Source organism: Bombus flavifrons, chromosome 17 (assembly GCF_040668555.2).
Source record: "Bombus flavifrons isolate JBK064 chromosome 17, iyBomFlav1_principal, whole genome shotgun sequence".
In the NCBI taxonomy this organism is placed as follows: domain Eukaryota; kingdom Metazoa; phylum Arthropoda; class Insecta; order Hymenoptera; family Apidae; genus Bombus; species Bombus flavifrons.
In genome coordinates, this window is record NC_138458.1 from 5,804,162 (window position 1) to 5,816,638 (window position 12,477).

The 12,477-nt window shown below is 42.0% G+C and overlaps 2 protein-coding genes across 12 annotated transcripts in view; both read left to right on the forward strand.

Annotated features, from left to right (window-relative positions):
- Positions 1 to 2,353, forward strand: part of Nrx-1 (neurexin 1) — a 629,819-nt gene extending 627,466 nt beyond the window's left edge. For 10 of the 11 annotated variants that reach the window (XM_069131031.1, XM_069131034.1, XM_069131032.1 and 7 more), the window contains one exon: positions 564 to 2,353. In XM_069131031.1, the coding sequence (XP_068987132.1) occupies positions 564 to 987 (424 nt within the window). In that variant the 3' untranslated portion in view covers positions 988 to 2,353. The remainder of the gene's footprint in view (positions 1 to 563) is intronic. The other variant, XM_069131033.1, reaches the window with a different exon arrangement.
- A 7,426-nt stretch (positions 2,354 to 9,779) lies between these two features.
- IntS11 (integrator complex subunit 11) lies at positions 9,780 to 12,449 on the forward strand. The gene is made up of 5 exons (XM_069131053.1): positions 9,780 to 10,121; positions 10,300 to 10,552; positions 10,617 to 11,039; positions 11,108 to 11,932; positions 12,024 to 12,449. Exons 2-5 carry the CDS (start codon positions 10,304 to 10,306, stop codon positions 12,312 to 12,314), a joined length of 1,788 nt encoding a protein of 595 aa, XP_068987154.1. The 5' UTR covers positions 9,780 to 10,121; positions 10,300 to 10,303; the 3' UTR covers positions 12,315 to 12,449.
- Positions 12,450 to 12,477: the final 28 nt, after the last annotated feature.

Here is a 12,477-nt window from a genome sequence, read left to right on the forward strand (position 1 = left end):
GTACAGCATTCTCGACTGGTTTTACATTTGTAACTGTTATATTATAGATATTATCTATAAATTAAGAATCTTCAATTTTGTTACACGTAAACGAATAATTAACATTTATTTGTTGCATAAACTTGAAACCGATATGAAAAACGCAAGAAATTTTAGCAACAAAGGAATGATCATTCGTTGACCAGTTGGCTGTTTCTGACGAGTATACTCGTCGTGCGTAAAAAGTAGTTACAAATTGCAACATAGTAAACTGCGATAAATTCGAGTGATACAATTAAGAAATAAAACGATTGTTTCGTTACAACTTGTAACAGCCACACGCACTTTGTGTTCGACGAGTATACTCGTCATCGCTTGCACGCATTTACTAGCCACACGTTTTAGCTACACGCTTTCCAAACAGATCGCAACTGGTCAGGTCGTTCATTCTGAATTTTTCATTACGTTCCATTATCATACTCGATATCATGTTTGAAACGATATCACGTAAACGATAAAGATGATGGGATATTCCGAGCATTCAGGCGACAGATACTCACAATCATTCGTTTCGAACGTTGCAGTAGCGTTGTGACGCAGAGATCGAGCACCGTGACGACCCAAACAACGACCACGGAGATGACGGACCCACCTCCACCGCCCCCTCCGCCCATCTACCCGCCGATGCCGACGCCGCCGAAGAACAACAACAACAACAAGAGGATAACGTCCGAGGCGGCGGAGAACGCGGCGCTGATAATCGGCATCATAGCCGCCGCATTGATCGCCATCGTGCTCATCATCCTCATCATCCTCAAGTTCAAGAATCGTCCAGAGACCAGCTACAAAGTGGACGAGACGAAGACCTTCTGTCAGGACCCGAACGCTGCGCTGCTCGGCGCTGCTGGCTCCGGCCAGCCGTTCAACGGGCCCATGAAGAACGGCGCAAATGGCAGCAAAGCGAACAAGAAACGAGAACTGATAGACATCAAAGAGTGGTACGTGTAGAGACGGCCAGTCTTCGAGATTCACGCGTCCGCTTGAGTGGCGCACGTGCTCTTGAAAACCTCGTGGCCAGGTGAACACGCGAGTCCAAGAACTTGACGAGGAACGTGTGACAGCCTCTTCTTAGGTCCTTCGTTGGTGCTAGGCGAACTATTTAGCTATTAGTTTTTCGACGCGTTTCTCCACGAACGTTAGAACGGGCTGTGTTCCTCGCGGATAAACGCGGCGAACGAGAGAGGAGACTGCGCCCGAGACGAGTCGTCTCGAGCGATCTTCGCAGACGTCGTGATGCGATCGTTGTTCCGGCGGCACAGGCAGCGTCCGATGACCGTGCGTCATCGCGCTGGGAAGATCCCATCTCTCAGCCGCCGGTCAACTTTAGGTGAATCAGCGTTATAAGCATATCCAATGTTATATCGATGGAGATCGAGCCTGGTCGACGCTGTGCGCGACGATCCTGTCGGCGGAGGCTGCGCGCGTCCAGGATGGAAGACAACGAGCGGTCCGAAGCTCGCGGCGGTGATCGGCGTAACGACGGGACGAGACCGATCGCGTCGAGCGGAAAGGCAGAGGAAGAGCAAGAGGCGGATGAAGAAGAAACGCAGACGCGAAAGAGAGAAGAAGGGAAAGGGACAGAGGCACGGAAGGTGCGTTGCGGAAGGATGTATCGAATGGTTGTGCCGATCGAGAACGTGTCCGAGCGGCGACGGACGCGGAGCATGGCGTTGTTACTCTTCGTCAGAGCGACGCTCGGCTTTAGTTGCAGCACTTTGTCGACGCTAACGCGACGTCGAGCACAGGCGACGCGACTCGAAGCGTCGAGTCCTCGAAATACGAGCGCGCCACTTGCCCGAAAAAGGAAAATTAATTGAAAGGGAGAGACGAATATTCTCGCGCAGGCTCGTAAAATCAAACTTCTTCCTCGTTGCTAGACACGTTGTTAGTTGTATATTCGTTGTACATGGACAGGTTCATCGCGCATTAACGATAGCATTCAGGTGCACGATGATCCTCCTTTAGGTGAAGCGTTCGAGAGGAGAAACGATCGTTCGAGGAGACGTAAATTGTGCGCGCCACGTATTTCGAGGATCGGCAAAGACCAGCAGAGCAAGAGTAAAATTCGCTTTCGTTCGGACGTTGCCATAGTCCATGAAGCGCGAGCGCAAAGCAACGAGAAAGTGTTGGAATTAACGCGCAAGAACGAAAGTATCAATACGAACGATCCTATCTAGCGACTAATGAACTTATTGTTGTATAGAAGAAAGCAAAAAAAAAAATATATATATATATACATACACGATATTTATCGATTATGTTATGCGTGTAAATTGTTTATTAAATTATAGATTTTATTAACACAACAATGGAAGAGAGCGTGCAGATACGTGTTACGGTGTGCATGATGGAAACGGTATGAAAGGGATGAGAGATAGTCCGCGTTGTTTTGTTTGAATATAAAGAAGCGACTCGAAGTAACGTCGGTGTATTAGCCGTAAATTTAACGCGTTCTTGCGGGACGCGGACATTGTAAGCTGTAAGTGATCGCGCGCGGAAACGCTCGGAGGACACTGTCGAAATAGTAAATGACACGTAGCCATGCGCAGATCGATGCTTATACGTATACACAGGGTGTGAACGCAGTATTGCCAAAAAAAGAAAAAAGAAAAAGACAAAAAAACGAATCAAGCTTGACCGGTGTTTAACCCTTTGATGTCCGAAATCGCCAGCGCGCGTTCCTTCCTCGTGTCGCTTTATCTCGATACTCGCGCGGCATAGTCTTTTTGTACTCTTCCTGGAAGACTATCGTTGTTTCCTTTGCAGAGAATGATCTTCTTGCTTGCGCCGCGCGATGCTTCCTTTCGTTCGACGTTTCGCGTCTCTGTCGGATATCCCGCCGCATACCTTGCGAAATAAAAACTGTCAGGCGAAATTTCGCTGCACGTACATCCTCGAACAAAGGGCTGCAAAGGGTTAATTATACTGGCGCGTCGCACGAACTCCGTTTCGTGGATATTCGAGGCCGTTTCGATTCAACTCTATCCGCCTCTATAGAAACTCTCCGCGGGCTTCTCCTCCGGCTACCAGTCGACAGCGGCATCTCTTCTTACGGTGCACCTTGCCATCCGAAAGCGTAGCTTGCCTCTTGCGCGACCAAAGTATAATTACCGGCGAAATACTCTATATTTTCGTATCACGCTGCTTGGTGTTCCCGGCTTTCTAACGGGCGTCTGGTCGAGACTGGTGTTCGTATTGCAACTACGTGTACATAGAGATCACTGTTCTACTGCGTGTTCAATCGATAATAAACTTAAGACGGATATCCTATAGACTATCGATGCTTTAATTTCCGCACGATGTACGTTTCGAAACGCTATTTTAATTTGTTATTCGTTTATTTCATTCGCCGGTGAATGTTCGTCGTTACCCGCGACATACTCTTTCGCCTAATTTTTAAACCGACCAGAGCACGTTATCACGTGAAAAGAGCACCAGTCTGGACTAGCTGACGATCCAGTTGGTTCGTAGACCGCGTCGATTACGCGCGTGTTTCAACGTCCTCGTCGACCAACCTAAGCCAAATTGCTACTCGTTGCCGTAATTCGGTCGTCTCTATCGCCGCGAAGCTGCTGAATTAACTAAACTCCCGCTGGGATTTCCTTAAGCGAAAGCGCTCGTCCAAATGTCCCGCAGTCGGCTAAAGGACGTCTCTCGATAAAGCGTGTCGTCCGGAAAAGAGGGAAGAGTCGGTGGATGGATTCACGGATAAGCAATAATGAAACGTGATACTGACAAGAAGGGGGATATGTAAGTTCGATTAATTTAAGATCGTTCGATACGTGCTCGCTTGCAAACGCGATTGCCATTGATTTTCCCAACTGTGCGTCGTCCCACAGCGATCGACCATTCGTCGAAACGGCAAGTGCCAGTGTGTGACTCTGAATGAACGAAAGAGCGAGAGAAAGAGAGAGAGAGAGAATGTGAAGATGACGCTCAGACAGGAGGTGGAGAGGAGGAAACGTTCTCGTTTCGGCCAGGAAACTGGCTAAGGACGAGATACGAAGGAAACGTCCGATCGTTAAAGGGCTTCTAAGTTGTGCAATTATTGTAAATGTTCAAACGTATGCCAAGAACTCGCCACTCGATCCACGCACGGCGTGCCTCGAACATCGTGCGACGTCCTGAGTCTCGTCTCAAGCGAGGAAATTTAAAAAACAGTTTGGAAGAAGAAACAGAAAGAAAAAGAGAAGAATAGGAATTTTCTCAGCCTCTTCATTACCTCCTCTCTCTCTCTCTCTCTCTCTCTCTCTCTCTTCCACGAAATGCAACGGTTATTTCAATCGCTAAGTGTTTCCAGCCTCGAAGAGATCGCACGGTGGCTAAATGTTCGAGGAACGCCGACAACTTTGTTCTCCGTTCGCTACTCGACCTCGCACCGCTCTCTCGAACGACTCGCGGAGAAAGTTGGTGGAGCATTTTCTTATCGGATTTATCGTACCTGTTCTTGTTCATTCCACGGCGTGCGACTCTCGCTAACGAGTGCGCTCATTAGTCTCGTTATCGTTGCGATTCGCGTTGAACGCGCCTCGATGCGCGCCCCTACGACCCCGCCAAACTTCGTTCTCGTTATACTTCAATTATCGCTCCGATCGCCAACGATAAACGCGCTGTTATCGCGTCGCAGGTCAAACGCAGCAGGTGACACGCTCTCTTTTTCTACTCACGTCCCGCCTGCGATTTTTACTCGATCGATCGTCCAATTTCTCTCCTTTTATCATACGCCAATTCGTCTCCGTCGTTGCGGCTTCTTTATTCGAATTCTCGCCTCTTATCGTTTTCCACGCAAGGAACTACTGCGCCAACTAACTTCTACAATTAGCGATCCGACGTCTACGACGAAAGTCTGATCGCTAAGTACCGATACGCTGGAAGTAAGATCTGCAAAGCGCAAGATATCACGCGGATGTTTCTTTCTCGGACAAGCATCGCTTTTCCGGTCGATCGCGCCAGCGACTCGACCAGCGCCCTCGACGACGGTAGCAGAAACTTGGTGAGGCGTCACCTTCGATAACGTCGGAGTACAGGCTCTCAGGGAAGCACGATTAACGCGTTTTAATTAGAAGAAACTCCGAAGCCGAGGTCCGAACCGAACCGACCGCGGTTCCAACGCATATCAGAACGAAAGACTCTTCGACCGATCCGATCGGCTCGACGATCCGATTCGTACGACGAGGCGAATCGAAAGTACCGCGGAGGCGAGTCACGGTATTTCTCGCAGTTTATCGCTGCTGGTTCCCGGCTTTCTCTTTACGAAAAGCAAGAATTGGCCGATCGTACGGTAACCGAAAAAGAAACCGAAAAGCATCGCTAGGCACGCGACCGAGACTTCTTTTTAAACTCCCTCTCTCTCTCTCTCTCTCTAAAGGATCGAAAAAAGGAAAGGGGAGAAATGAAGGTAAAAAAAAAAAATACGACGAACGAAAACATTTCGTACCTTAATCGCACAAGAACTTGACGAATCCAAATATAGCACGATCTTTGCCGATATAAAAATGTCACGAGCTTTCCAACTCTCCGCTTTCTTCTTATCTTCCTTCTTCTTCGTCTATTTTCTCTCTCTCTTCATTCTCTTCGTCGTTGGTTTCTTATTCACACGATACCTCGTGGAATCGGTTCGATCGAACAAACCGGTTTACGCATGACGCTTAAAGATGGCACGACGATCTTCGCTCCTCGACATTGCCACAGGCGTCACGCCATCGAGATCGATCGTAGGTTATAAAAAACGATAAGTCGATGTGGATTTCGTGTATTTACGTGGCTAAAGTTGAGTGGGCAGTCTTAACGATATCGCATCTTAGCATTTTTCCGGTTGTCCATTCTCTGCGTAGAAACGTCATATTCGTTGTTCGTCTAATGTCGTTGCTGTCCACCGCGAAATAAAATTCTCGCGATCATCGAACGCAAAGTGCAGCACGACTTGCGTTCGTGGCATCTTACGCAGAGTGCAGTTGCACGTAGTAGCGAAAAGGTTAAAACAACGGAACGTCCTGGTGCTGCCACGTCGACGAATGATAAATACGACGAAGATCGGACCGATCGTCTTACGGCTTTTCTAGTGAAACTTGGTAAAATTCGAAACTGCTTTCTTTCTTATGTCGTCGCTTCGTATTCGTTCAAAGGATGGAACGTGATGTATCAGCACGTTGAAACGAGCGTCACCGATTGCATTTACGTAATTTCTACGTGAAACGGTATGAAATTTCGAAGCGTGCAAGTGCGATTAAACGTAGCCGTTTTCCTAACGCTTATACGAAAGGTTATGCATTCGAGTACGAAGATAATTTTCTCTGACGATTAAACAAGTCGTTTGTCTTGGTAGGGACAAGAGAAGCGAGAAAGTCGCGCGCCTTTGACGTACGATCGAACGCGATACGATTATCGGATTAGTTAAACGATGTCGGTCGTAATTCATCGACGATAACGTATCAGCGTGTTCGTGGTATACGGAACAGAGTACCGTGGTGAAGGTAATTTTTTGCTGCTTTCTTCTCTTGAAAAATGAACAATCGCAACTGACTTTGCTATTCGTTGGCGTGGCACAACGAACGCCACGCCATCAATCAAGAACACGCGTTCCACCCATCGAGAAAACACGAACATATTGTTATCACTGCCCTCCAAACTCTCTATCTGCATATCCTTCGGTGTACTGACGATTAACGTTTATACTAAACTAATTAACTTCTAATAAAGATATCTTATCGAGCAAAATGTTACTCTAAACTCTAACTTAACGCGTTAAAAGCCTCGAACTTAAGTGTGTCGCGGATAACGTCATACCTAAACTTAACTATTAAAATACGTAGTGCGGCAACAAGCAAAGTGTTAGCGAGAAAGAGGAACGCGTGATAAATGATAAATGGTGAGAGGAAAGCGAGAGCGAGAGAAACAAAACCGAACGAATGTCGTATATGTGTCTGTGTCTGTAACGGAACGCGCGCGTGTGTATATGTGTGTGTGTGTGGGCACGTGTATGAGACGTAGGAAGGAAAAATGGCGCGTGTCCGCAGGCGAAAAGTTTCTTAGCGTGAGACACTTGATATGGCGAACCGAAAGTCGTTGGATAGTATGCAGACAAAAAGAGAAAAGAATTAAAAAAGAAAAAAAATGAATAATAAGCTGACACACAAGTGTATCTAGAATCGCTATAGCTAGATGGAATTATATTTTACAATTGTACAGTTATTATACGTTCGGGCGCGCTAAACCGATTCAATCTATAGATAGTCGAAAAGTAACTATGTGTGTGTGTGTGTGTGCGCGTGTCTCTCTCTCTCTCTCTCTCTCTCTCTTTCTCTCTGTTCGTGGACAGCGAAAAGCGGAGAAAAACGCAGACTCTGTGTGAAATGGGGGAGAAGAAGTGGATGACAGAACGAGAAAACAGACGATATTGTGCGGTGAATGTTACGCAATGCCGAAAGATCAACAGCGACCGCGCTGAATATTTTTGTTCTTTAAGAAGCTGAAGCTCCCGATTCTTACGCGTATACATGTATATTGTTATACGTATGTGTGTATGTATAATAGGATTCGAGCGCGTATAATGCTTACATCGGAAATCGATCCTCCTCGGACAGGAAAGGGTATATACACATACGCATTGGTGCGTGGCGCGCGTGGATGCACGTGTAATCACACGCATGTGTTCTCCTGCAACGAAAGAGAAAAAGCGATCGAGCCAATTGGCTGGCTCGGCGTGTTCCTTCGGCACGCACGGGCCAGCCCCTTTCGTTTTCGGGAACTTAAATGTGGATACGAGCCAAGTATATAAAATACGAGCCGTAGCGTAAATAATGCATTTAGATTTTTTACATGTCGATGCGAAGCCTCCTGTGCCGTTTTCGTTAGAATTCCCGACTTTAGAGACGCGCAGATCTTCGACGCCATGATGCAACACGACGGATCCGCGCAACCAATTCGCAGTTTCTCTTTCTTTCGCCGTAGCGTTCTATGTTTTATAGGACACGAGTATAAAGGGGACGAGAACAAAATGTAAGCAGCGACAAGAGAAAATGAAACGATATCGACGATACGTTTTACAACTTGATCTAAAACATGATCAAACAAACACGAATACATGTGAACACGCATACAGATACACGTACAGATACACACGGATAATATAGTAGTGCGCGCACAGGCACGCATTACAAGCTCCCTTGAAAAAATTGGAGATATGTAAATATATAGAAATAATGCCGTAACTACGAAATTATATGAATAAAGTATTGAAACTGTGTACGAGCCTGCCTCCATACCTTCCCAGATAATTGTGATTTAGGAAATCGGGAAAATCCGCAAGTCTTGCGTTTGTGTTTAAAATTTATCGCTTCTCGAATTTCTAAAATAATATAAAACGTCACTTGTTTTTCTTTCTTTGACAAATTTGAAACTTACCATATTCGTATGTTAGTTTTATTCCTTATTAATATATCCTTAAAAACGATCGGCTCATATTATTTATAATACAACTTTATCGCGTAAACGGTATAATCCCACTTGAAAAGAAATTCATTACTAACGAACGACATATCCCGAGCAGTATTTTCAATCATAAATATTCTAGCAATAAAGTGTGCTGAAAAAGAAATGACTAAAAGCCAGAAGGACTATCAAAGTGAATTATTCATTCCATCTTGCAACTCTAGTTTACCATATGTAGCTACAAAATAGAAAATTCTCAAACCAAATCGCCGCGAGTACTTCCTCATTTTTGCAATATTAATTTACTTAATTATTCACTGTAGCCGTACAGGAGGCTACTGGTGAAACTGCGTCTAACGATCCAGGGGCAGGAACGTGTTTCCACAGTCCGGTGGAAGAAGGTTGGACATGATACAGGCGCAACGCTACTTTAAAAATTCTTGAGTGTCGGTCGATCATGTAGGTAACTGTACATAAAATATCAATATTTATTATAGGTAAAACAGGAACACCACGTATCTACAAATGGAATCGTAGAATTTTGTACATGTTATGGATGTCTTTCAAAACAATCTTTCAAAACAATCAAAGAACAGAATTTTACAAAGTTTACTAGATACTTTCCACAATGTAAAAAAATGCAAATGAACAAATCTTATAAATCGTAGTATTAATCCGATATATGTGTATATCCTATATATCTATTTTTATAAAATTATGTGTACCGTATTAAATTGGTAATACGAACGGTACACATTGGTTATATGAACTTATGAAATATATTAGATATATTGAACAATTACTGTATAGAATTATTTACGGAGCAGGACGCACATGAAAATTCATACGTCCCTGCTGATTCTCACGTACACAGCGCTTGCACAGGCTCGGCACATGAACATTGATTTGTTATCGATGACGACATCGTTTATCATCCATGGTTATCGTTGAGTTGAACACGTGGATCGATCGTCAACATACTTTAATGTAGAAATAAAATATTTATCTAAAATAATTATAGAAAAACTAATAATGTCTCTCTCTCTCTCTCTCTCTCTCTCTCTCTCTCTCTCTCTCTCTCTCTCTCTCTCTCTCTCTCTCTCTCTCTCTCTCTCTCTCTCTCTCTCTCTCTCTGTACAATGGCTTCTGATTTTACTTTTACTTTTATCCGTTTTACCAACACTGCTCGTACAGCTTTCGTTGTTCCTTCTGCTGGTTTTCTTGCTCTCTTCATTAATTGATTACTTATCGGGCATAATTTATGCTTAAGTTATTTATAGATTATATCGCAATTTTTTAAAGCAGAAGTATGTATAAGAATAAAAGTCTACACTTCTTCTGCGATTATAGAATATCCTCTCTATATTTTATTTGTAATTTCATAGAAGATTTTAGTTTTAATTTAGGCCGCTACTATATTGGTCGTATTCTATCAGTTGCTTGCATTCTCTATGTCGTCTGCGGTAAAGACACGGTAAAAGTATAGGTTAATAACATGAAGCAACAAGGACCGATATTCGGTTTGTCCTTCATTATACAAAAATAGCAACGAAATGAAAGATGATTAATTAATATTTGTGAATTGACCGTTTTTGATAACATATCAAATAACTCTTTTAAACAGCCTATCAGTCAAAGGACTGATATTATAGGTAACAACTATAATGATAGAAAGTTTACTATATCATTGATTACAAATTTAATAATAATATTTTCTCTATTTTTACGAAACTAATTTTCCTTATTATAATAGATATTTGTCTATTATATGATAATATTATATAAATAAATGAAATGAATAGGTTATTTTAATTGAGATACATTATTTAGAGAAATGCCAGATATCAAAGTAACCCCTTTGGGAGCTGGTCAAGATGTTGGAAGGAGCTGCATTCTTGTATCAATGGGTGGAAAGAACATTATGTTGGATTGTGGCATGCACATGGGATTCAATGATGAAAGACGATTCCCAGATTTTTCATACATAATCCCAGAAGGACCAACGACTAATTACATAGACTGTGTGATTATATCACACTTTCATTTAGATCATTGTGGTGCCCTCCCATACTTTACAGAAATGGTAATATAGATCATAAAAGTTACATATTAAAATATGATCTTTGACAAAATGATTGCATTTACAGGTAGGGTATACTGGACCAATTTATATGACGCATCCAACAAAAGCCATTGCACCAATCTTACTCGAAGATATGAGAAAAGTTGCAGTAGAACGTAAAGGAGAAAGCAACTTCTTTACGTCACAAATGATAAAAGACTGTATGAAAAAGGTCATTGCTGTTACATTGCATCAATCTGTGATGGTTGATTCGGAACTAGAAATAAAAGCATATTATGCAGGACATGTACTTGGTGCTGCAATGTTTTGGATTCGAGTTGGCTCACAATCAATCGTTTATACTGGGGATTACAATATGACTCCTGATAGGCATTTAGGTGCTGCTTGGATAGATAAATGTAGACCAGACTTATTAATATCAGAGTCAACATATGCAACAACTATCAGAGATTCTAAAAGATGTAGAGAAAGAGACTTCTTAAAGAAAGTATGTTCATATTATTAATACTACACGTGTATTAGATTTTACATGAGACTTATAAATTTATCTTTTAGGTTCATGAATGCATAGATAGAGGTGGCAAAGTATTAATTCCTGTATTTGCTCTTGGACGTGCACAAGAATTATGTATATTATTAGAAACATATTGGGAGCGAATGAATTTAAAAGTTCCTGTATATTTTGCTTTAGGATTAACTGAAAAAGCGAATAATTATTATAAAATGTTTATTACTTGGACTAATCAAAAAATTAAGAAAACTTTTGTGCAAAGAAATATGTTTGATTTTAAACATATAAAACCATTTGATAAAGCATATATTGATAATCCTGGAGCTATGGTAGTATTTGCTACACCGGGCATGTTGCATGCAGGATTATCTTTACAAATTTTTAAGAAATGGGCTCCAAACGAAGCAAATATGGTTATTATGCCTGGATTTTGCGTTCAAGGCACTGTTGGACATAAAGTTTTAAATGGTTCTAGAAGAATTGAATTCGAAAACAGACAGATTGTCGAAGTCAAAATGGCAGTAGAGTATATGTCTTTCTCTGCACACGCAGATGCAAAAGGTATTATGCAATTAATACAATATTGTGAGCCAAAAAATGTTATGCTTGTACATGGAGAATTTGCTAAAATGGAGTTTTTAAAAGAAAAAATAAAACAAGAATTTGGAACAAATTGTTACAATCCTGCAAATGGAGAAACTTGTGTTATCACAACCATTGCCAAAGTGCCAGTAGACGCTTCTTTAGCATTATTGAAGTCTGAAGCCAAAAGATATTCGGCTTTGCCACCAGATCCTAAACGACGAAGATTACTTCACAGTGTTTTAATGTTACGAGAAGATGGAGTATGTCTTGTGGACGCAGATGAAGTAATTATCACGTTTCGTTCAATTATCGATAATACATACTTGTATATTTGTTAAGCTATACATAATAAATAATTGAAAATTTGTTTTTAAGGTAACAAAAGCTGCAGGTATAACTAAACATATAGTACGATTTACATCCACTGTACAAGTAAGGGATCCTGGTCCAGCACATTCAACGACTTTAAAATTATTACAACCTCTGAAAGAGAGATTACCAGGCTGGACAGTTCAATTAACAGATGGATCAATATCTGTCGAATCTGTTTTAGTAAAAGTAGAAGGTGATGAAGATGATCAAAAAAGTGTGTATGTTTCATGGACAAATCAAGATGAAGATTTGGGTAGTTACATTCTAGGATTTTTACAAACTATGCTAAACTAAGCAATGATCTGATGATTAAATGTGTTAAAAACAAAAATAATCAGTTACTTAATTGGTACATAATGGATCTTAAGACATTTTGTAACCTGTGATACTGCTATGGTGAATAAAGTGTATATAGGTATAAATTATAAATTCTATGTGTTTTATATACTTATTCATC